Here is a 26,206-nt window from a genome sequence, read left to right as displayed (position 1 = left end):
TAAATTATCCTCTAGAAGGTTTCCATGTCATATTTATTATAAATTTGCAATATTCTCTTATTGAGAAAAACTGTGGTTTAAAGTTTTTCTTTATCTCGTATTTTTTTTTATACCACTCAGGTGGCAAACAAGCATACGGCCCACCTGATGGTAAGTGGTTACCGTAGCCTATGAACACCTGCAATACCAGAGGCATGCGTTGCCGACCCTGAAGAAACCTCTTTACCCCCCTTTTGAAGAACCCCATGCTGTAGTCTCTAGGGAAAACCTCGGCAGGGAGCTCATTCCACAACCTGAGTGTTCGTGGGAGGAAACACCTCTGAAACCGCGTAATCGTAACTTGATAATTGAACGTACCATGTTAGTAAGGAGACTTTTTGACTCCATATTTCTTTGAGAGAAGTAATAATAATAATAATGTTAATTAAGACAACAAAAGGTCCATTTTGTTAGTTATAATTTATTTAACTTACGTTTGTAAAGGAGCGGTCATGATACTGTTGCATTGATAACCTGTCCCACCCAATATTTTAGGATGGGTCAGTCCATTTTATCGACAATTGTCTTCAGGACACAGTTTGAGCTAACACGCACCCTACCCAACAGCGAAACAGTTCGTTTGCGCCGTATTGCGTAAAAATCATCCGTACGCTCTCGTGCAAACACGTGTGACGCACTACAGCGACGAGGTAGCCCCAATAGTGCCCTGAAGGCATTATTATATTAGACTCGAAGTACATTGTAAGTCTTTTGATTATAGTAATCACTTAATCATTTCCAATTTTAGACTACTCAAAAGAATTGAATTCGTGCTTCATAATAACTCAATTTCGAATACGGAATACGGAGAAACAGATTTGGGGACATTTTTTGTTTCTCATTCGATATGTCAATTGACAGGTAATATGAAAAAAAAACATTGTATACAAACTTTGAATAGGATTTCGATCGAATTCTCAAATTCAATGATATTTGAACGGTTTGTTTTTACGAGAATCGACCTACTGAATAAACGTGGGACGGATTTCGGCTTCCTTATTAATAGGTTAAGGAAAAAAGACAAATTATTAGAACTATTGAGGACAGAAAGGGAAAAGTGTTGGGACACTTGATACGACACGACGAACTTATGAACATTATAATAGAAGGTAGAATAGAAGGAAGGAGGGAGAGAGGGAGACCGAGACATAGTTGCATCAGGCAGATCAAGGAAGGAGTTGGTGTCGTGTCGTATCAAGAGGTGAAGAGACTCGCTGAAAATCGTAGTGAGTGGCAACAGCTCTGCCGACAAGAGCGCAGCTCTTAAATAGATAGATTAATAGACATCGCTAAGAAAGAAAGAGAGAGAGAAAGAAAGGGAAAAAGAAAAGAACCACCAGAAGAAGACTTTGTACAAAAGTCGTTTGCTTGGGTACCTCTGTCCCATTTACGTTTCTACTGTGAAACGTTCTCTTAACCGAAAAAATAATGTTCTACTCTTAACGGTTGGCCGCACTGTGCCGGCACAATTCCTTTATGCTTGGAGGATGAGATCGTTAGTAACGGGGAGGTTAGTCCCCATTACTCTCAATATACCCTATCAGGTCGACCTCCATGCGGCTCCCCCTAGAAACTATTGTTGAATTCGTCACGATGGGCTAACTGACCTTCCTTTTCATCCTCACCTATCATCTCTCACTGGTACCTCGCCAGTGTATACCGATAGCGCAGGAGGGTTTACCATGCCATTTTCACCTATTAAAAAAAAAACTACTTTATGTTATATTACTCACTGCGAAACAAAATCTAGTCGTAAATACCTCGTTCTAAATTCAAATAATTTCATTCTAATATTTAAATCCTAAATCGAATCATTTATAATATTTTTCTTCAATGTATTTTTATTGAAATGGCTGGTTTAAAAAAAAAAAACATTTTTTATACCACGAAGGTAGCAAACAAGCATATAGCCCGTTATTTTTTTAATATTAAAGGTTTTATCATTTTCACAAGCGACTGAATTTAAAATATCGCCGGCGGGCATATTTGTAAGAATGTATATAAATAACCCAGGATGATGTTTCGAATCCTGACACGTGTGTAAATAATAAAATCATGTATAGCAAAAAACTGTGGCAATAATCTCGCATTGCGAGACGAGACGCTGCAACATAAAGTAAAAGAGGCCGTACGCCCCCTGAAGAAGCCTTTCGAATGAAATCGAAACAGTTGTCGGAATCGATAAAAAACAGTAATTTCATTAAATTTCCCTTATACATGTATGTTATATCAGCCGATAACATTGCTGAACATAGCCTCCCCCATAAGAGGGGGTTTGCTAGTAGTTGCCACGCTTGGCAGGCGAGTTGGCAACTGCAGTTTGGCTTTGGAGATGTTTTAAGAGAGACGCTGCTGCCCATATCTCGCCCTCCCTTAGTCACGTCTTACGACACCCACGAGAAAGAAAGGGGTGGTCTAATCTGTACATGTACGTAGACATTGTTAAAAAAAGAACGTTTTTTTTTTTTAAAAATAATTAAGCTGTTTATAATTACTCCTCTCCATCCAAAGGTTGCCTGGAAGAGATCGCTCTTAGCGATAAGGTCGCCCATTGTTTTCTCGTTGTGATTATTTCTTGTAATTGTTTATATTTATAATAAGTTTACTATTGTAATCTTATGGAGGAAATAATAAAGAGTATATATCTATCTATCTACAACTGTTAACATTTCATTTAAAATTATTACTATATATATTATAAAAGTCTTTTAAATAAAATAATATAGTGAATGTACTATTATTGTTTTATATTTATTTATAAAGACACAAATTATATTGAAACCTTTGTATTTATAGCTTTTTTTATTTTATTTTATCAACCATTCCCGTTAAGTTTTGTTTATTCTTCGTGTACTCTGAACAATGCAAGTTTACGGGTATTCTCCCGTTTCCATTTACCACAATGGGCTTACATTTCCCAGAAGCAATGAGGGCTTTGCCAATCGAATTGGAATCTTCACATGAATTGGTATCGATAATGTTTCAAAGGTTATGGCGTAATAGCTGTGTGTACTTCCGTCTTCATCTGAAATGTTATTATGGGTTTATAATTAATATGACGTCAATATAATCTAAGATCGATTTTCTGTTAATGCACGAAGTCGAGCTAGCATACTTTTTGATACACAATTGCACACACACACATGCACACACGCACGCACGCACGCACGCACACACGCACGCACGCACGCACGCACACACACACACGAGATCTCTCTCTCTCTCTCTCTCTCTCTCACACACACACACACACACACACACACACACACACACACAGAGAGAGAGAGAGAGAGAGGGAGAAACAGATACAGATCATCTATTCATAATTTACAAAATTACAAATCCAGTTTCAATTAATTATGTCAATTCCATTGCAAGTTTGCCATATTTTATTCTAATTTCAAGAACATAGCGTTTTCTATATAATAATAATAACACACGCACACAAACATATACTTACTATCTCTCACTCTTTTACACACACACACACACACAATACACATGCATTCAAAATACACATGCACGCCCACAGATACATAGATGCCCACAGATTAAAATATTTTAAAACGAGAAGGCGTGTATAGGCATACAATATTTTACAAGTCAAAAGTGAAATTTCATATGCTACGGCATATCTATCATCATTCCTAATCAATATACCGTCTCAGGTCGACCTCCACGCGGTTGCCCCTGAAAACCATCGTGACATTTATCATTGAATTCGTCACGATGGGCTAACTAACCTGCCTTTTCATCCTCACCAATCATCTCTCATTGGTGCCCCGCTAGTGTATACCGATAGCGCAGGCGGGGTTAACATTTTATTATCATCCGTCAAAAAAAATGGCTGCGTTAGAATTTATTTGTGAAGCTGCGCTCAATTAGCAGTCAAATTAAATCGCATCAGATGACCGACTGAGCCGTACAGAGACAACGAATAGAAACTTTATCACATTTTTTTTATGGGTAAAAATGGTATGGTAACCCCGCCTGCGCTAACGGTATACGCTGGCGGAGCGCCAGTGAAGAGTGATAGATGAGAATGAAAACAGGCCAGTTAGCCTATCATGATGAATTCATCAGGAATTAACCATGATAGTTTCCAGGGGGAACCGCGAGGAGGTCGACCTGGTTGGGTATATTGCTAGGAATGGGATTCTCAGTCTCCATTACTAACAATCCCTTTCCCCCCTACTTTATCACATTGCATTAAAGTATCTATTCATTTGCACTTATTATACAAATCATAATTTATATTTCACTTTCAATAGCAAATAGTAGTGAATTCGACATTAAATAATTACGAACGCTTATCATTATTTGTGATTTATCACAGGTGACACATCACTGTGAATAAAAATAATAGTTTCACAAAATAACAATGAATTAAATAAAGCAATTCTTTCTATACCTAATTATCTTGAATTCGCAATTATTTTTGCTTTACAAATATAAGCGGCAGCTACAATCATAGTTCTAATTGTTTTGAATTATTAAAAATTATTGCGAAAAATTTAAAATCTATTCAAAATTTATGACGTAACGTATTTACGTCAGAATTTGGCACAAAAAAATGTCTTACTTCTGTTGGAATCATTTAAAAATAACCTTGAATTTCATCTAAAGAATCCTTTCTAAAAATAAACTCAATAAATATGAAATGGTGCAATAAAGAGTTAAATAAATAAATAAATAAATAAACTCGTAAATGTGATCGTTTTCGTTCTGTTACTTATTTCATAAGTCTTTATTCTTTAACCATTCAATTTGACATAAACATACACCGTTTGAATTAGAAAGTCATAAGCTCTTTTCATCCCGGTCAGTAGCATATCCTGATCGTGGTCAAGCGGACGACATTGGGGTAAAACATTAGTTAAAAATGTCCCATTCGTGTTTCAACCGTGAAGCAGTTGTGTTTGCATGGCTGTGTTTCGGTTTGAAGGGCAGTCAATTTACAGGGTACATAAGAATAACACCTGAGTCCTTAGAAATAGCAGCGCATGGATGGTATCATGGGCGAAACAGTATACTCTGTTACGTCCATGGTACTGCTCATGTCTATAGGCGACGGTTACCACTTTCCATCAGGTGAACCGTCAGCTTGTTTGCCATTGAAGTTGCATAAAAAAATTAGTTATTAGAAAATATCGATTTATATTTTCATACAGCTAAATTGAACGCTAGTGACAACCATCAAATTGCCACCAATATATTGTAGTTTATCAGTATCTAAACAGCCAAGGTTTATAACTTACTCTTGGCTGAAAGCAATAAAATATAGTGGAATATCCGAACGAGGGCTTTCCAATAGCGATAAATTAGAGATTTCGGTACAATTTTGACAATGCTACGTTAGGGATGTCACTTCAAATTTGAAGCTATATTATTATTTATTTACTATCATATCAACCGGTAATCGTTTAACTGTGTCTCTCAAAATATGAACGAAGCCTAACTGCGGTTGCCAACCCGCCTGCCAAGCGTGGCAACTACTTGCAAAATAGCTCTCTTTATTGGGAAAATCTATATTCAGCAGTGGACGGTTAACGGCTGAAATAATAATATAATAACGTATTTATAAATATATAATAATCTATACTAACATTATAAAGATTTTATTGTTTGTATGTTTGTAATAAATAATCAATCGGTTCATAAATAAAAAAGTTATATCAATCTAAAGAATCACATATAAAATGCTATAAAATAACCGATCAGTTGAATTAGCTAAAACTTTATGAAGGTAGGTTATATTTTTTTTATTATTATTATTTCAGGCCTTAACTGTTCACTGCTGAACATAAGCCTTCTCCACAATGGGAGTTTTGCCAGTATTTGCCACGCTTGGCGTGCGGGTTGGCAACCGCAGTTAGGCTTTTAGAGATGTTTTAAGAAGGACGCTGCTGCCCATCCCTCGCCCACCCTTAGTCGTCTCTTACGACATAGTATATTATATATCATATTTTCATTCATACAGCAGCGCCGTGGGAAACAGCTAGTCTATATAATATAAAACACTAATTCACCTATCTACTCGCGCAAAGCCAGGTCGGATCGTTAGTATTCTAATAAGAAAAACAAATATTTTCCTTTCTTACACAAGCATATTGTAGTAACAATATTCCTTTTGTATCTCCATTCACAAGCGTTTGTCTGTAAAACATACAATTAGATGTCCAACAATGTTGTCTCTGTAGAGACAGATACTCTGTGCTCGAACCCTGTGAATTAGGCGTGTTTATGATACGGTTCAGAGCTTCAACTGTTACTCTGTGATGTGCTTTGTATACACATTAGAGCTCGAAAGCGAAGTACTACGACTATCGTAGACTTTCCAACGAATTAAACCTAAAATTGCAGTACATTCGCTTTGAAGTTGTATGTTCAATTGAATTTTAACTATATTTTGTATTTATGAATGTTTAACGATCCGAACCGGCTTCGAGTAGACAGATATTTTAAAAATCAATACATACAATAAAAAATGTTAAACTGCTACCAAAATTGCGCTATCCCAATCTCTTTCACTCCCAATTCTTGATTATGCCGATACTTGTTGTCTGGATCTTACGGAAGCTCAGCTTAAAAAACTTGAGCGTCTTTGAAATGTTTTTATCATGTTTATTTTCAGTCTTAGAAAATATGATCACATTTCCGAGTTTCTACCTATCAAAGGGTATAGAGAATAAAGAGTATCTATCTAAAAAAAGTTTTAGCCAATTCAACTGATCGGTTATTTTATAGCATTTTATATGTGATTCTTTAGATTGATATAACTTTTTTATTTACGAACCGATTGAAATAAAACAAACACTTAATGTTAAATGGAGCAAACCGCAATTTAGACTATGTACAAAAGTCGTTCGCTTGGGCACCTCTGTCTCATTCGTGTTTCTACCGTGAAGCAGTTCTGTTTGCATGGCTGTCTTTTCGTTTGAAGGGTGGAATATAGCACTGAGTTTACAGGATACAGAGGATTAACACTTGAGTCCTCATAAATGACAACGCATGGGGGGTATCATGGGCGAAACAGTATACTCTGTTATGTCCATGGTAATGCTCATGTCTATAGATGACGGTTACCACTTTCCATTAGGTGGGCCGTCAGCTTGTTTGCCATTCTAAGTTGCATAAAAGATACTTTAAAATTATTTAAGGCCATAATCACTCGGGATATGATAATGATGAATTCCAGTGATACTCCATACCTCTAAATTTGTTCAGGCATTTAGAGGTTATAATGGAATAAAGACACTCACATATACCCTAAAAACATTACGCTCCTTTTTTGTGCAGTCGTGTAAATATTACCTATTAAATACTTAATAAAAACGTTTCAGTGACATTACAAATGATCGACATCAGAATCGATACAATTCAACCATTTCTCTCATCCTCTCTCCATTCAATAATTTAATTATGATTTTATTCGGGAAGAAAGAGGGCTCTTAATTCGATTTTGTTCTTAGACTGGTACATTTTAAACCGATTTCGATGATTATTTATGCATTCGGCAGGATTATACTTATTTATTAGTACTATTTTAATTTTGTCATGATAGAAATAATTCCTTCGGTATTGCGGGTGCTCATAGGCGGCGGTAGTCACTTACCATCAAGTGAACCGCATGCTTGTTTGCCATCTGTGTTTTTCACAAAAAAAGTCTCTTCTTTTAAAAAGCATTTAACAATGATATTTTAAATATATCAACACACTGTATATACATAATATTTGAGCCCGACACTGCCTCTTTACATTGCACAAATATAAACAATGTTACGAGAAAGTTGACAAAGATACAAAGCCAGTTTGCATAAGTCCTGTTCTAGTCATCTCGTTACGCGGTTGACTGTACACAAAAGTTGTTTTCGAAATAAATCAGAATATTCATGTTCTGTTAACCACAAACCATGAAATGTAAAATTTAAATATTATATGAAATTCCAAAATGATAAAATAAATATAAACGTCGAATGGTTCTTTTCAAACTTCAATTTGACTGGAAACAAGAATATTTAATTATTATCAGTATTTTGTTTTGATGGATGAAAATTGTATGGTAACCCCGCCTGCGCTAACGGGATACGCTGGCGGAGCACCAGTGAAGGGTGATCGATGAGAATGAAAACAGGCCAGTTAGCCCATCATGATGAATTCATCAGGAATTAACCATGATAGTTTCCAGGGAGAACCGCGAGGAGGTCGACCTGACAGGGTGTATTGTTAGTAATAGGACTACTAATCCCCATAATTAACAATCCCTTTAACCCTAGTTTAAAAAGTTTTTTTAATGGCTGAAAATGGCATGGTAACCCCGCCTGCACTAACAGTATACACTGACGGGACACCAGTGAGAGGTGATAGGTAAGGATAAAAAGGCAGGTCCGTTAGCCCATCTTGATTACAACTCGATGTTTCCAGAGAGAACCACGAGGAGGTCGACCTGACAGGGTGTATTGCCAGTAATCCCCATTATTAACAATCCCTTTTCCCCCCAGTTTAAAAGGGTTAGGTAGTTTGTTACCTTTTGACATCTTAATAGCTCCCAATCGTCATAAAACTTTATAAACACGTTTTATTAAGGATGAAGTTATAAGCTTATGGGAGTCACGTGAACAAAGTCACGGAAAAATATAATATACTTATAATGATGGCAATTGTGGACGAAAGGGTTATATGCTGGCATGGAAACACGGTGTTTTTAAAAATATAATATAATTATATAAAAAATATACAATACAAACCAAGAGTAACTTAAAATCACAAACAAAAACTTCTTTTTAATAAAATTAAAAAGGAAACTAAAAAAGGTGAGGGGGAGACTTTGTACAAAAGTCGTTTGCATGGGTACCTCTCTCTTATTCGTGTTTCTACCGTGAAGCAGTTGTGTTTGCATGGCTGTGTTTCGATTCGAAGGGTGGGATATGGCGTGAATTTACAGTGTACAGAGGGATAACACCTGAGTCCTCAGGAATGGCAACGCATGGAGGAAATCACGGGCGAAACTGTATATTCCGTTATAGGCAGCTCTAGAGACGGCTCTGTTATAGGCGGCAGTTACAGTCGGCTCTTACGACACCCACCGGATAGAAAAGGCTGGCCTATTCTATGCCAGGACCACACGCCTACCGTTATGCAGCTACGGTTTAGCTATTCAAGCATTAATAAACTTAGTTTTCAGTAGAACTGTGTCCCTTTAAGATAAAATGGTCACATGTCGTGCTATAAGAAAAAAAAAATTATAAACTTTCACACTTATATATTTAATAAATAATGTTGCCATTTAAATACAAAAATATTGAATATGATAAATTTATTTATTTTTGTTATTACTGATGATCATACTGAATATATTTTCTGAAAATCAATTTCTTGTCCTCAGATGGCGCACTCCGGGGGGAGGTAGAAGCGCGCGGGCGCGGTACGGAGTCAGCGTTTCTCCATGAGCTCCATTCGACGCTGGCGCCCGCTGCCGTGCCCGACCACGACTGGCAACACACCCTCACGCTCATCCTCAAAGGCCTCGTCTTCGCCACGATCATCCTCGGCGCCATATTTGGCAACGCCCTTGTCATCATCTCCGTTCATAGGCACAGGAAACTTCGGGTGCTCACCAACTACTACGTCGTCAGTTTGGCCGTCGCGGACATGCTTGTGGCTCTGTGTGCGATGACGTTCAATGCGAGCTCAGAACTCACTGATGACTGGCTCTTCGGTCCATTGGTCTGCGATGTATATAACTCATTAGATGTCTACTTCTCTAGCGCTTCCATTCTTCATCTCTGCTGTATATCGGTAGACAGATATTATGCTATCGTCAGACCTTTAGAATACCCAGTCACGATGACCCACAGAACAGTCTGCTTCATGCTGGCGAACGTTTGGCTATGGCCAGCTTTTATCAGCTTCGTGCCGATCTTCATGGGATGGTACACAACAGAACAGCACAGACAATATAGAAAAGCAAATCCAGATGTGTGTATCTTTAAAGTGAATATGGTCTACGCAATAGTTTCTTCTAGTGTCTCATTCTGGATACCGAGTCTTGTCATGATATCAATGTACTGCAGGATATTTAGAGAAGCAATAAGGCAAAGAGAGGCATTAACAAGGACATCATCAAACATACTCTTGAATTCAGTTCATATAAAGCATACGTCGCATTCCGCACACCACTCACATTATCTGCACCCTGATAGAAGACCATCAGATATCAGTCCAAATTACAGTACGTTTACAGAAGTAGGTCCGGAAGAAACGGAGTTTGGCGGTGAAGTTGTGATGTCGCTGGGTGATATATGTCCCAGTAAAGAGGCAAGCCCGAGGAAGTCCGTGAACGTTAGTTGTGATACGGCAAGCTCTGGATATTGTTCAGGAGGATCTAACAAGAGGTCTTCTAGTGGACAACCGCCTACTGGTTGGAGACCGAGCTGCTCATCTGCTGTAGCTACCAGAGATTTGGCGAAGGCAGCCACGGAGCTAAATGCACAAGGTAAGTACGTGCAAAGTTATATAAAATTATATATATTACATATATATACGTTAACTATGCAGTGTCAAGTCTAAATTCGAAATAGTATACTCTGTTATGTCCATGGTACTACTCATGTCTATAGGCGACGGTTACCACTTTCCATAAGGTGGGCCGTCAGCTTGTTTGCCATTCTAAGTTGTATAAAAAAAATTAAGGAAATGTTCTAAAAATAAAATTGAATGACTATCTTAAAAGGTTTCCTTTAAACATGGGTTGACAAATGACAATTTTAAGCTTCTCACACTAACAAGGGGCATATAGCTATTAGGTTTCCCGAGATAGACTTCGTACGAAAATTACCTTTATGGATAACCCCTTCATGGATAGACCTTCACTCTCATCCATATTTCTGCCATGAAGTAACTATGATTCCATGACTGTTTCGATTTGATGGTGGATGGAATATAGTAGTGAAATTACAAGCTACAGAATCATAACACCGTTGTTCTCTAAATTGGCAACGCATGAGGTGGGTACACCTCGTGCGTTGCCCATGGTAATGGGTATCACAGAATACTTTATATATATACCAGTACCTTATGTTGTTGTGTGGCCCTGGTATAGAATGGACCATCACTTTCTTTCTTACGAGTACCATAAGAGACGACTAAGGAAACTTAATGGTCGAGGCTTGAGCAGCAGCGTTCTGCTTAAAAATTCATCAAAATCCAACCTGCGGTTGCCAATCTACTTGTCAAGCATTGCAACTACTGGCTAATCCCCCAAATTATAAACTGTAATAAGAAACAGCCTTATGAAATGATCAGAAACCTATGTCCAGCAGTGGGCAAATAACAGCTCGAATGATAAAGATATTTGTTTCTTTATTTCTATCTCATAATATTAACATATTCCTATAACATAGTGAGAACTTATTTAATACAACTGAATATTTCATATGTCTGAACCAATATATGTAATAATTTATGAGTGAACCGAGACCAAACTTTCATGGTCGAATAATTATTCATACATCTGATAGCAGAGCGCGACCCATAATCGAAGTTTCCTACGTGAGACATGATTTCTTAATATTTAGTTATTTTCCGTATGATTTCATTTCTTGGTCAACAAACAGATAATCCTTACATTACGGGAGGAAAGGGTTAGTAATGGAGACTGAGAATCCCATTGCTAGTAATATACCCAACCAAGTCGACCTCCTCGCGGTTCCTCCTGGAAACTATCATGGTTAATTCCTGGTGAATTCATCATGATGGGCTAACTGGCCTGTTTTCATTCTCATCTATCACCCTTCACTGGTGCTCCGCCAGCGTATACCGTTAGCGCAGGCGGGGTTACCATAATATTTTCGCCCATCAAAAAAAAATCCTTACATTACGGTTTTGATTCTATTACTCTTTCACTATACGAGTAATATATTAAATTAAATCTATCATCATCATCATTCTATCAGCCTTTAACTGTCCACGGCTGAACATAAGCCTTCATCTTGGAAGGTTTTACCAGTAGTTGGCACGCTTGACAGACGGATTGGCAACCGCAGTTAGGCATTTAGAGATGTTTTAAGAGGGACGCTGCTGCCTATCCCTCGCCCACCCTCAGTGGCCTCTTACGACACCCACGGGATAGGAAGATGTAGCCTATTCTATGCCAGGGCCACACGGCTACTGTTCTACAGCTACGGTTCAGCTATTCAGGCATGATTATTAAACTCAGTTTTCATTACAATTGTATCCTTTCAAGATTACGATACCCAAGGGAAAGAAAGGTGTGGTCTACCATATACTATAGTCCCGGTCACACGGACAAATCACCCGTAATAATTGCCAATAATTATTTACGGCTGTAATTTTTTTTGCACTACTATTGCTCAATCACTACTTCCTATGCCACTCTGTTAGGTTGACTGGAAGAAATCTCTTTTAGAGATAAGTTCGCCTTTGCTAACATTGTTATTAACTTATTGTTGTTACTGTATGTTTTAGTACAATTGTACATGATAATTCTATGCACTTATACATATGTGTATATATTTATCTATTTACTTATTTATTTATTTATTGTATATATAGGGTTTGTTGTATTTACATTATTTAAACTTGTACGAGTACCTTTCCTGCACTCCAGTGCCCAAATTAAATTATTTTCTCTCTAACTACACTGGGTTGACTGGAAGAGATCTCTTTCAGAGATAAGTCCTCCCTTGCTAACAAGTTGTTAAACTAATCGTCGCATACATTGTTTAAGTGCAATAAAGAATATATATATATATATATATATATATATATATATATATATATATATATATATATATATAAAATGATGGTGAATCATATTCGAATTTTTAAATCTCAAATAAAGATAAACGTCTGTTTTCAATAGCTCTTGTAATATTTTAAGAGGAAAGCAAATAATGCCTCAAACGACTCCTGATGAATACATTACTGTAACAATGACTTGCCGAGGGGCAACAGCGTCAATAATTTAGAAATATAGGGCCATCAGCTACATTCAAATGTCAAGGGTGCATGAATAACCCTTAATGACATTACCAAAGGTCGTCCCGTCTTCAGTACTGAATGTAATTTTTAATGTATCCTTTTATAAGTCTACGAGTATAATGTACCTACCTCTTTTTTTTTTTGATGGGTGAATGGTATGGTAGCCCCGCCTGCGCTAACGGGATACGCTGGCGGAGCACCAGTGAAGGGTGACAGATGAGAACGAAAACAGGCCAATTAGCCCATCATGATGAATTCATCAGGAATTAACCATGATAGTTTCCAGGGGGAACCGCGAGGAGGTCGACCTGATATATTGTTAGCAATGGGATACTCAGTCTCCATTACTAACAATCCCTTTCCCCCTACCTACCTCATTTTAACATATAAGTCGAAGCTAAAAGATTTTTACTTATAAACTAGCCGTTTTCCGCGGCGTTGCCCGCTTCTAACTATGTAGTTCCCGTATATCATTGCCATTGGAAATCATCATGAATCTGGACTTATATTGTGTTGTATAATCAAATAATAATTACGTATCTAATACCTTCACAAAGTTTCAGCCAATTCAACTGATCGGTTATTTTGTAGCATTTTATATGTTATTCTTTAAATCGATATAACTTTTTTATTTATGAACCGATTGAAACAGAACAAACACTAAACGTTAAGTAAAGTAAACCACAACATGTTAGTGAAAACCACCTTTAAATTGGTTAAACTGTTTCTAAACTGTGAGATTAGCCTGCACAAACGTACAGACAAACAGACAAAAATTCTAATAATCATTGTTTTGGGTTCTATTGCGTTCATAAAGTCCCCTTATAATAGTGTTTTATACATCTTCCATGTACAGACAGCGACCAGTGACGATTTTATTATATGTATTAATGTAAAACTTCACGTTTAGCTCTTAACGCATCAATGGCTTAACCAATTCTCATGTAATTTAATATATGCGTAGTATTTGGGTTGGAGAATGATATAGGCTACATTTTACGCAAATGAAGTCATTAGCACAATTAATACAAACATCATCGTCATCATATCAGCCGTCATCTGTCCATTGCTGAGCATAAGCTTGTCCCATAAAGGGAGTTTTGCCTGTAGTTGGACTGGTTGGCAACCGTAGTTATGCTTTGGTGATATTTGAAGAGGAACTGCCAATCCCTCGACAATTAGGGTCCCTTAATTGCCTATTACGACACCTATAGAAAAGGAAGATGTAGCCCATTCTATATCATCCTGGCATAGAATGGACCACCCCCAACAGCTCTCTTTAAATATTATCTTTAAACATCTTAACACCTGAGTCCTCAGGCAACGCATGGGAAGTATCATGGGCGAAAGAGTATACTCTGTTATATCCATGGTATTGCTCATGTCAATAAGCGACGGTTACCACTTTCCATCATTTGGGCCGTCAGCTTGTTTGCCATCCTAAGTTGCATGAAAAAAATCACCGAAGCCGAACTGCCTGCCAAGCATAGCAATTACTAGCAAACCTCCTCAAGGGGCAGACCTCTGTTCAGCAAAGAACAGCTAAAAGCTTATGTAATACAATACTTTCGAGTACCTTCTTCTTCAAGACGGAAAAGGCGAAAACATCCGCTAATTGGCATCCGGTGATCCATCAACACCTACAACGACACAATACAATGGAAATAATGTCCTATTGTATTCGCCTTTGCATCTATCAAAGCGAACGGCTTGCAAGGCAACCCTTTTTTTTTATATCGTCAATAAATTGTATCAGATAAGAATACGCCGTGGCGCGGCCCTGTTTCCCTTTTCCTTAACTTGTCAATATTTTCCCAATACTCGAGTACTGAAGTTTACGTTCGTAGATAAGAGGAAACAAACGGCGCAAGTTTCGAGTGGCCATACAGGTCGTTTAATTATGTGTACCTACTGGAGTTTAGGCAACCGTTTGCGTATTTAAATATTAGCTGCTTCCCGCAGTTTTACCCGCATTTATCAGTATAATAAGTATTCTAATGTTTAGTTATAAATATAACCTATTTGCGTGTATCAAATTTATTTCCATTAAACTTTTTTTTTATACAACTTAGAATGGCAAACAAGCTGTCGGCCCATCTGATGGAAAGTAGTAACAGTCGCCGATAGACATGAGCAGTACCATGGACATAACAGAGTATACTATTTCGCCAATGATACCCCCCATGCGTTGCCATTCCTGAGCACTCAGGTGTTATTCCTCTGTATCCCGTAAATTCACGCCATATCCCACCCTTCAAACCGAAACATAGCCATGCAAACACAACTGCTTCACGGCAGAAACACGAATGGGACAGAGGTACCCAAGCAAACGACTTTTGTACAAAGTCTCCCTCTGGTATAAGGTAATCAACTAATGTCCAAATATAGTACAAAAAAGTATGTGATGGTCCCCCCCTTTGTGCCCCTGTGTAAACCCTTATATAAAATAACTACCCTCAAAACTAAGCTACACATGGAAAACCTACAAAGCCTAAGAAGGCTTAACATAATGAAATCTATGAAAATATAATGAAAATCTACCCTAAAGAAAGGCCTAACACCCTCAATATAGCCCATACCTATATTACCTTATATACCCTAAACATCTTATGAATCTTAAAAAACCTTACAATAAACACATAATATTAAACAGATCTTATAGTAGAACACTTGATCATTTGGCCAGATAAATAAATGTGTGATCGTCTAGTAATGTAGGACCCATTGTGTGTGTAATAACCAAAAGGTTCTTTAATTGGTATATGATAGGAGTTAAATAATGAAGATGATTGACAAATCTTTAAGGATTAAGAATAATTAATGAATAATACTCATAATTCATGTAACTAGGAAGTTATGTTAATTTAATAGTAAATTACAGAACAACTGTAATAATAAAAAAATGGGGGAGCGGTCGGGCCCCTCACACGCCCGGACCAGTGGAAGACTTTCCAACTATCTATAACTCTTCCTCCTAAAAGGTAGGGAAGGGTATTACTATTTATTAATGCACTCTGATGGTAATAAGGGCATGAGTATTCTCAGTTCCAAACCAAACATAAGTACATTTACTTCAACATTACAGTGGCTCCACCAGCCCCACGATGCTTCCAGTATAAATTGGTGTTTGCCAGAGGCAAAAGGATCGGAACTGAAATCCCAGGATCACTCCGACACGAGAGCTTACTCATGGGCGATGACCCTTTCAGTCCTATATGGCGACATAGAGATCACCCACTAACAGTACGAAACTGTTTCCCAGCGTCACCCTATTACGAGCTTACTCAATGGGGGTTTCCCTTCGGCTCCACAAGAGATCAGACCAAGAAGCGAGATCACCCAGACACCAGAACTTACTTTGTTGGGACATAACCCTTCGGCCCTATAATGTGACATTAGAGATCACCTGTGAAGACAGTCCGATAGAGATGAAGATTTGTGTGATAGGGGATACCTTCCACACCCTGGAATTGGCCAAGCCATATAATGTTGATAATTGCTATATCATAACATAGCATTGTCAATTTAATATTATTTACTTAATACCAAGAATACTCAAGGTTCAAGTTAAATCTGTTGATTAGGCCGGAGCCTAAGAACGAGTAGTCCAACCCATAGGTCGAGAGCTACTAAAAGTAATGAGTGCTATTGAATGAACTATAAGTCCAGTCAATTATATATAATATTATTGTTGATTAACTCATTGTGAATTAACCAATTATTTATTCAGAGAGATATATCTAAAGGAACTATAAGTCCTTTAAAAGACACTGATTAATCACAAGTTAACAACGTCTCGTGAAATAACCAGTTGGGTTTTCTATAAGTTTGAGGACACTAAGTCCAACAAGCTATTATTGTGTTGAGAGTAATAGAGATCTTTTGTAATATTTGTAGAGGTTTGATTAATCACATTGTGAAATAATCAGATTAAATAATTATGTAGCTTTATAGAGAGGACTATAAGTCCTAATTGGTTGTTGTCATAAGTACTGATAAATTACACATTAAAGTGCCAGGTCAATTATTATATATAGGTATATAGGAAGGACAATAAGTCCTATTTGTGTATGTTGTAGTAGTAGAGGCAATATATTGCATAATTATAATGTGAAAGATATAGATTAAATATATATTTGTATAGAAAGGACAGTAAGTCCCATACAATTATTGTAGCTGTACTATAGTTATACTATATCTACTTCCTTTTAGTGTCTTAGTAAACCTATTTACTAAGAGGATTTCTCAGATAAACAAGTGTTTTAGTGTTTAAATCATCATGATTAAATCCCTAAGAAATTAGGTCTTTAAATAATTATCATATCATTTAACTGAAATTTCTCATATAAATAATTCCAATATTTCCCCTACAGTTATTATAAAATAACAGAATATTATATAAATTTTCTATAGACTTAGATATAGAATCATAACGTGTATAATCTCCTTTTGTTTGACATCTGTCACATTAATGACGTATTGAATGACGTATTGATGTATTGAATTGAATTTTGATTATCTATCACAACTGTCAACGTAACAAATACTAGCAAGTTTGTTTATTTGTATTTGTTTAATATAACTAAATATAAAATCATCATATATCAACCGTAATATACAACTAAATTATCAGTGACATAAATAATCATGGTTTACACCAGAAATAATTAATAGTATCCAGTAATGTTGCAGTTTTATATTCATATCAGTAGCCAAGCTTACTCTCAAATTCAAGAATAAACAGAAGATTAGAAGTTTAACATTCTTATTGCAATTGTACTTGCAATAATATATACATACAGTACTAATTATCAAGAACATTCCTCAAATACATGTGTGGTGAAGATTTTCCCAATATGCTATCTATTTGATTTCTAAACTCTAATGTAAATTTATTAAAGAAGTGAATAATCAGTGTTAGTGTTTGCTTTATTAATATTTAAAGTAATTGTCCTAACTTGATATTAATAGGTTCATATCTCCTTGGATGCAGCCCAACATATACAACTAACTCGATAATGAAATTTATAAAATACTAATATTATATTTTATTACTTGTATATCTCCATTCTATTCCCATAAATATTCAAAATATGTATATTAAATATAAATCCAATAAAGATTCACTAATTTTAACCCTGTCTGAACTTGTCTAGTCAATATAGCATGAACAAACAACACACATACAAACCTTATCGCCATGACAACTTTCTTCCTAAATATGAGTAAAATACATAGCTCACACTTGTCATTTAGTACTAATTTTATACTGTATCTCATACCTAGTTAAGAGTAACTATAGTCAGAGAATCCTTTAGTACATTTATTACCATTAGGAAATAAATCCACACCCATAATATCAGCATAATTAAATATTATTAGAAACCAGTAATACACACAGAATTGTTATTATCAGCTTGCTTACTACAACAAAATCAATATTAAAGTTTATAATAAATCAAGACAAAATATCTATTTAAACAATACAGGCTTGTTTACCATAAACATCCCACCGTTACATGAATTTATCTACTAACACAATAATGTATTAAAAGTAATACATTCACATAAAATCACCTGCAACAGCTAAGCTGTTTCTCTGTACATCTGGAGTAAAACAAATCCCCACATGTAGTCATGGATAATCAAATATAGACTAAGAATCATTAATCTGGTCGACCGAGTAATGGTATAAAAACACTTCACCATGAAGCGTTAAGTATGAATAGATATTCTAAACCGACACTGTAATAGTGTAATAAATACAAATATTTCATCATCATCATCGTCTCAACCATCACCAACCCACGACTGAACACAGGCAATTTCCACCGACTGACACAAGGAACGGCCCCACAATACACATAAAACAGTCACTCCAAACAATGGAGGTAGCCCACACCGCACTTGCATTCACAGGGTCGCCACTCAATAACCCCTCTCTCTCATCAATGGTTGTTTTCCCAGCAATGAGACCAGACCATAGTTACTTTAGTCTATTATCCTCAATAAATAAATACTTTATAATAACTAGATATGAAACTAGTTAGTATTGTAATAGTTCAATAGTTGATTCAATAAGTATTTTCCAAAACTGGACAATTAGAACATTGAATCAAATTGATGAAGTTCTATCAAACGACCATATAATTGGATTTTGTATATGAGTAAAATAACGTAAGTACGTAAATTATATTGATGTAAACTTTGTTTAAATGTGATTGCATTTAACGATATACGCATTACCTAAAGGTATATGGACTCGACTAAATACGTTTTTTAATAGTTGTTGGGAAAAATATTAAGTATAGACTTTGCCTGTGATCACAGTCAAAAATCTAACTACGTAGTAATAAATGGAACAAGCTCACCGGATTCTCCAGTCTTCTATTGATTAATTTCACACACTTAATCGATAGTGATACACTAAGATCTCAAACCCCTTCGTCGATCCAGTCCCTCCTAGATCTATATCCCAGTTAATTTTTTATTTTATTGCGCAATCCCTAAAACACGACTCCCCGCCATTTGCCGTCCTTTTTTTTTTTTTTTTTTTATTGCGCAATTCCTAAAAAGCGACTCCCGCGCGCCCGCCGATCTGCCGTCTCTTTCTTTTTTTTTTTTCTTTTCTTTCTCTTCATCTAGTAACGTCATAGATTATCTCACCGAAGGGTAGATATTTCAATAATCAGATTTAGCCCATTATTCGAACTGAACTTTTCTTCAAATTCAATTTAATTATATGTTAATGTATTTTGGTATTTTCTATTAAATTGATTATCGAATTTATAAAACTTTAAAGACTCTCATAAACCTTATTAAACTGTGATGTATGCATCCTTTTTACACCTGATGATAAAAGGTAAACTATAATTTGGTTATATATAAGATATAATATATTTTTGTTTAATTTATTTAATTTTCTTGGGACATCCACTACACTTTGAAAACACATCAAAGGAGTTTCCCTTCTGTGTCAATATTTCATATATGGTAACGTCTTCTCTGTACGCTATTGTGAACCTTGACTTTAAAGTTTGTTTATATTAAATAGCTCAGCTTTCGCAGCGGTCACCCATAGGAACCCCTGTTTCTTTTCTATGTACTTATGGTATTAAACCTATTGTACTATAGGCGAACCGTCACAAGTAGAAATAAAATATTAAAAATAAGACAAAAAAGGATTAATTGATTGGATGTATCGATGTATTACTAATCTCGTTTAGAAAGTGTCTCTCTGGTAATTTCAGGACGACTTGGTTATCTTTCAATTAAGCTCCATCGAGAGAGATTATACAAAGAAATGATTTTATCTCCGGACAGAATATCCATCAACTGGGAGAGCCTTTAGGTATGAAAAAAAAAAGTTGCAAAGAAAAATAACAAAGTGCGCGCTAAAGTAATACGGACAGACTTATTCCTCGAAGGGATTCCTGCGAGCCTACTTGAGAACTGGAAAGTTTCGCTTGCTCGTTTCTTCACTACCTAATATTCCCGACTTCGTCCACTGGGCTTTTCATGCGATTCTGTCCTCTCGTCATTTGTCATTCTCTCTAACTGATATACATTTCTACAGTGTTAGGTAAAGCTACCTATGTTCACTACAGGGGATTGCTTGTATTCTTTTCTGCCATTGTTGGGATTATTTCTATTCCGTTCTGCTATGTTTCATTTAAAAAGAAAGGTTCACGATTCGATTTTTTTATACAACATAGACATATAATATATGTCCATCGCCTATAGACATGAGCAGTACCATGGACATAATAGAGTATACTGTTTCCCCAATAATACCCGCCTTGTATTGCCATTCCCGAGGACTCAGGTGTTATTCATCTGTACCATATAATTCACTTACCACTTTCCATCAGGTGGGCCGTCAGCTTGTTTGCCATTCTAAGTTGTATAAAAAAAAAACACTATTATTTATACTGATTAATCAATATATTAAAATACAAATCATCTTTGTTCAAACAAACTTGTTTACAAGCACTTTTAAATCGTCTATTTTTTATTAATGCAAGGTTTAGAAAGTTCTTAACTGTTGAGAAGAGCTCACAAGAAACTCAACAATTACTCTTTTAAATCTCTGTTAATATTTTGTATATTTATTTTAAATGTACTATGTTTTAACTATGTTACCGTATGTCCCCCGGCATAGAATAGGTCACGCCTTCCTCTCCCGTAAGTGTTATAAAAGGCGACTAAGGGAGACCTAGGGATGGGCAGCAGCGTCTCTCTTAAAACATTTCTAAAAGCCTAACTGTGGTTGCCAACCCGCCTACCAAGCGTGGCAACTACTGGCCAAACTCCCCTTATGGGGAAGGCTTATGTCCAACAGTGGACAGATAACGGCTAGACCAATAATAATAAAAATAAAACTATGTCTAAAATTACATGGTCGTTAAAAGCCTGTGTATTGTCGACAAACACCATGCACATTTTTTTTTAATGAATGATAATGGAATGGTAACCCCATCCGCGCTATCGGTATACACAGGCGGGGCAACTGTGAAGGATGATAGGTGAGGATGAAGTAGGTCAGTTAGCCCATCGTGACGAATTCAACAAGAATTGTTCATGATGGTTTCCAGGGGAACCACTTGGAGGTCGACCTAATAAGGCATATTGCTAGCAATGGGGCTGTCAAACTCCATCACTAACAATCCCTTTCCCCTCTCACCATGCACATTTGTCTTTCTAATAATCGTTTTGTATGTAATAGCCTTTGTTCAATAGTTTTAAAAACAATTTTACACTTATTAAAAAGCAGATATGTTCTAGATACGCAAGTGTAGTCACGAATAAAAGCTAGTATATTATAAACAAACGAAATATGTCAGAACAGAAGCAAATGAAATTTTATGAATGATTCCGTTCATGGAATATTTGCTTCAATAAGTTAATTAATTGATGGATGAATGCTCCTATATACTCAATACATGTTTCAAAGGAAAATGAAGTCTGTTGAAATAGGATATAATCGACATTTGAATACAGCTAAATAACCCAATTTTTATTACTTCCTTATTACCACGATATATTATTTTTTAATTTTTTTTTAATTAATAATAATAATAAGTGTATTCAAACAAAAATCATGATCATCGTCATCATCATATCAGCCCTTAGCTATCTACTGCTCAACATAAGCTTCCCCCTTAGGGGGTTATGCCTCTGTCCCATTTGTGTTTCAACCGTGAAACAGTTTTGTTTGCATGGCTGTGTTTCGGTTTGAAAGGTGGGATATGGCGTGAATTTACTGAGTACAGAGGAATAACACCTGAGTCCTCAGGAATGGCAACGCATGGGAGGTATCATGGGCGAAACAGTATACTCTGTTATGTCCATGGTACTGCTCATGTCTATAGGCGACAGTTACAACTTTCCATCAGGTGGACCGTCAGCTTGTTTGCTAAGTAGTATAAAAAAAAATACAAGTTGTGTATTATCTACATAATAAGTACATATTACGCCCTCTGGTCCCGGCATAGAATAGGCCACCCCCTCCTTTCCCGTGGGTGTCATTAGAGGCGACTAAAGGAGAGCGAGGGATGAACTGCAACGTCCCTTTTAAATCTTCAAAGTCTAACTGCGGTTGGCAGGCGAATTGGCAACATTTTATTGTGAGAAGTGGTAACATTTTATTTTTATACAACTTAGAATGGCAAACAAGCTGACGGCCCATCTGATGGAAAGTGGTAACCGTCGCCTATAGACATGAGCAGTACCATGGACATAACAGAGTATACCGTTTCGCCCATGATACCCCCCATGCGTTGCCATTCCTGAGGACTTAGGTGTTATTCCTCTGTACCCAGTAAATTCACGCCATATCCCACCCTTCAAACCGAAACACAGCCATGCAAACACAACTGCTTCACGGTAGAAACACGAATGGGACAGAGTTACACAAGCAATCGACTGGCATAACCCCAGAGAGGGGACATAAGGGGGAGGCTTATGTTCAGCAATGGACAGTTAAAGGCTGGTATCATGATGATGAAATACATGTCCCCTAGTCTATACTTGTTTCAAGTACTCGCCAGATTGATTCGACAACATCCCTATTCGCGATAATTCTGTCTATCCGTGTATTACTTGCGCCAATCAAATTTATTTTCATGCAAAGTGCTTCGGAGAATTTTAAAGAGACAAAGAAAAAAAAAACGAAGGAGAAATAATGTAATCACGATTGTTTGGAAAGCAGAAAAATTGGCTTATTTAGTTCCCCCACCTGCGTCGAGGGTATGGTAATTGGGAACTGTTTACATCAAAATTCAATGGAATCGAGTATTTTGACAAACTTCCTATATAACATGGGTCGGATCGCTGCGTCGCGGCGTCGTGCAGATGTTTTATTTGTTTACTCTTTTAGGTTCAGACATTTAGGGAGCCCGTACAACCTTTTTTTTCTTGTATAAATATTCTTTATTACACTTGTAAAATACAAATATGAAGTAGTTACAAATACTGTGAGCGAGGGTAAGCTAATGTCTGGAATAGATCTCTTCCAGTTATCCAATACAGTGGGTAAAGGTTCTAGAACTTTTATTACAATACGAATATATATATATATATTATACACAGTATGTGCGCACAACAGCTTCGCATTCAGGAATGGTAACACATGTGGGTCTTTAAACGATGATTTCAACTTTCTATTAGGCGTGTCGTCAGACGGTTTAGCATTCTAATCATCATCATCATCAGCCGTTTACTGTTACTGTAAGAGGGACGCTATTGCTCATTTTTCAACCATTAAGTTCCCTAGTATTTATTTATTTATTTTATTTATTTACAAGGCAAGAGCTCCACCGACAAGAGCGCAGCTCTTAAATAGATAGATAGATAGATTTATTTGCAGTCTCCTAATACGCTCGCCCACGAAACCATGAGTACAATAACACATGTTAGATTAAAATCACATAATAAGAATAGAAATAAAATCTATGTCTTAAATCTCTACACATAAACACTTTATGGTCATCCGACGAAACTCCAGCAAGCTGACTAGAGTGTAGCTCATATCTATATATGTATATATGTAATATTCGTCAGATCCGTCAGTATTCTATGACTATGACGATATATGCATTACTACATAGACAATAAAATATAATATAATTAGAATTTTAACAAAATTTCTTAATCAAAAATATTAATGAATATACAAAAGGATGGAGAAACTCGCACCAGACTTATACGGAACTCCAGATCTCAAAACAATTTAGATCAATTTATCGTTACAACTATAAAATATGTACACAATAAATAAACAAATATTCTCTCAAGAAACGTAGTTAATAAGGTACAGAGGTGCCTAACCAGACTATTTTTGCGCCGTCTCCTGTGGTAAAATTAATTATTATTTTATTTAAAAACTATAATAATTGTTGAAACTTTCAAAAAGATGGCTGACTGTCTTAAGTTGGCTTACCGAACTTTGAACAGTCTATTTGCCCCGACGTCTTAGAAATCCTCCGGCGAAAACTTATTGAAGTCTTTAAAGCTTAAATAGAGAAGTATTAGAACAAAGTTTTAAAACAGAACTGCCCATTTTGTAATTACAATTAATGGGTGCTACTAGAAACATAAAGTGGCACTTGTTTTTAATCGATTTTAGGATAAAATGCTCCATTCAAACGACGATTTTTGTAAAAAACGTGAGTCAATTTTTTAATGGTTTACTCGTGTTCGCTCAGCACTGATTTTTAATTTAGTGTTTTTTTTTATTAATAAAAATGATATGGTATACCAGTGTATACCGATAGCGCAAGTGGGGTGCTTGCGCTATCGGTATACACTGGTAGAGCACCAATGAAGGATGATAGGTGAAAATGAAAAGGTAGGTCAGTTAGACCATTGTGACGATTTCAGCAAAAATTTATCATGATAGTTTCCAGAGAGAACCGCGTGATGGTCGATCTGATAGGGTATAATAATAGCAATGGGCACTAACCTCTCCATTACTAACAATCTCTTTTCCCCAACTGAATAAGTGTAGAAAGAGGTGCTCAAATATACTGTATTTTTTTGTATATGTTACAGAAAATTTGTCAGAAAATCAGCACTGTTGACAGTGGGTAACGTGCACGCTGTTGATGACTTAATGTTGAAACAGAAACAGTTTTGTCATCTTTTATTTCTTGTTCTATACTTATGATTTTACGTCATATTATTTTATGTCCAATAAATATTTTCTATTCTATTCTGAACTAAGATAAAAAATTATAAAATTTCATCTGGAAAAGACATCGGTGACAGCTCAATCGGATATTCTATTAAATTAGATGTTATTTTGTAAAAATCCATATCATAGGTTAGTCAAATAAAATTATTTTGTTTATTTTGTTTAATTCCGCTAATATTAGTATACCGACGACTGCCAACATTTGAAAATTAATTAAGTTCTACAACCTTCTATATTTTTCATCAGTCTCTGACCATTATTCAGTTTGTATACATGTTGGCAAATCTTTACATATTGGCAGTCGTACACATACTAATGTTTGCGGAATTAAACAAAATAAACCTAATAAACTAACCAGCTCTATCAAAATATGCTTGGATTCACATTCAAGTTCCGAGCATCCAAATATCGATTCCCAATATAAGACTCAACATTTTCCAAATTCATGGATCAATTAAAAATAATTATCAATGCTTTTGTGCTTCGAAGGGCATGTAAAACCATCGTTGGGTAAGCCGCTTCACAGATCTTCCTATATAATAAAGATAGTCTAAAAACTCTTGTTATCAGAGGGCGCCACCCTCACATGTAATATACAAGTAGTATCCGTAATTTTTCCTATATGACTACCTATTCAAAGAAAGTTCTGAAATTAATTTATAAAAGAGCAGAATCATTGCAAAAGCTGAACTCTTCTTTAAGTGCATCTATCCATCTAGTTTTCAGTATTCTTCTGGAACTAGAATAATGCAAATAGAAATGATAGATGAATTTTGAATGATTACAAACCGTTACTGCTTTTTAGCACTACTTCAATTACTCTTTCGACATGCATGGGCCCTCGTATAAGGATTCGCCTTTATTCCCGAGACAAATTTTGAACAAAAGTAATACGCATGGGTACTTTTGAAAAGCAGCAGTGTACTCGTATTGCATGGCTGTGTTTCGGTTTCGAGTGGGATACGGCGGTGA

At 36.2% G+C, this 26,206-nt stretch overlaps 1 protein-coding gene across 1 annotated transcript in view; it reads left to right on the top strand.

The window, feature by feature from the left end:
• LOC116412832 (octopamine receptor beta-3R-like) overlaps positions 1-26,206 on the top strand; it is a 98,039-nt gene that overhangs the window by 56,580 nt on the left and 15,253 nt on the right. Inside the window, exon 2 of the mRNA XM_052896861.1 lies at positions 9,425-10,534. Within this exon, the coding sequence (XP_052752821.1) occupies positions 9,691-10,534 (844 nt within the window). The 5' untranslated portion in view covers positions 9,425-9,690. The remainder of the gene's footprint in view (positions 1-9,424; positions 10,535-26,206) is intronic.

Source organism: Galleria mellonella, unplaced genomic scaffold (genome assembly GCF_026898425.1).
Source record: "Galleria mellonella isolate WM207_F2 unplaced genomic scaffold, CSIRO_AGI_GalMel_v1 utg35, whole genome shotgun sequence".
Lineage (NCBI taxonomy): Eukaryota > Metazoa > Arthropoda > Insecta > Lepidoptera > Pyralidae > Galleria > Galleria mellonella.
This window is presented reverse-complemented; position numbering and strand designations above follow the sequence as displayed.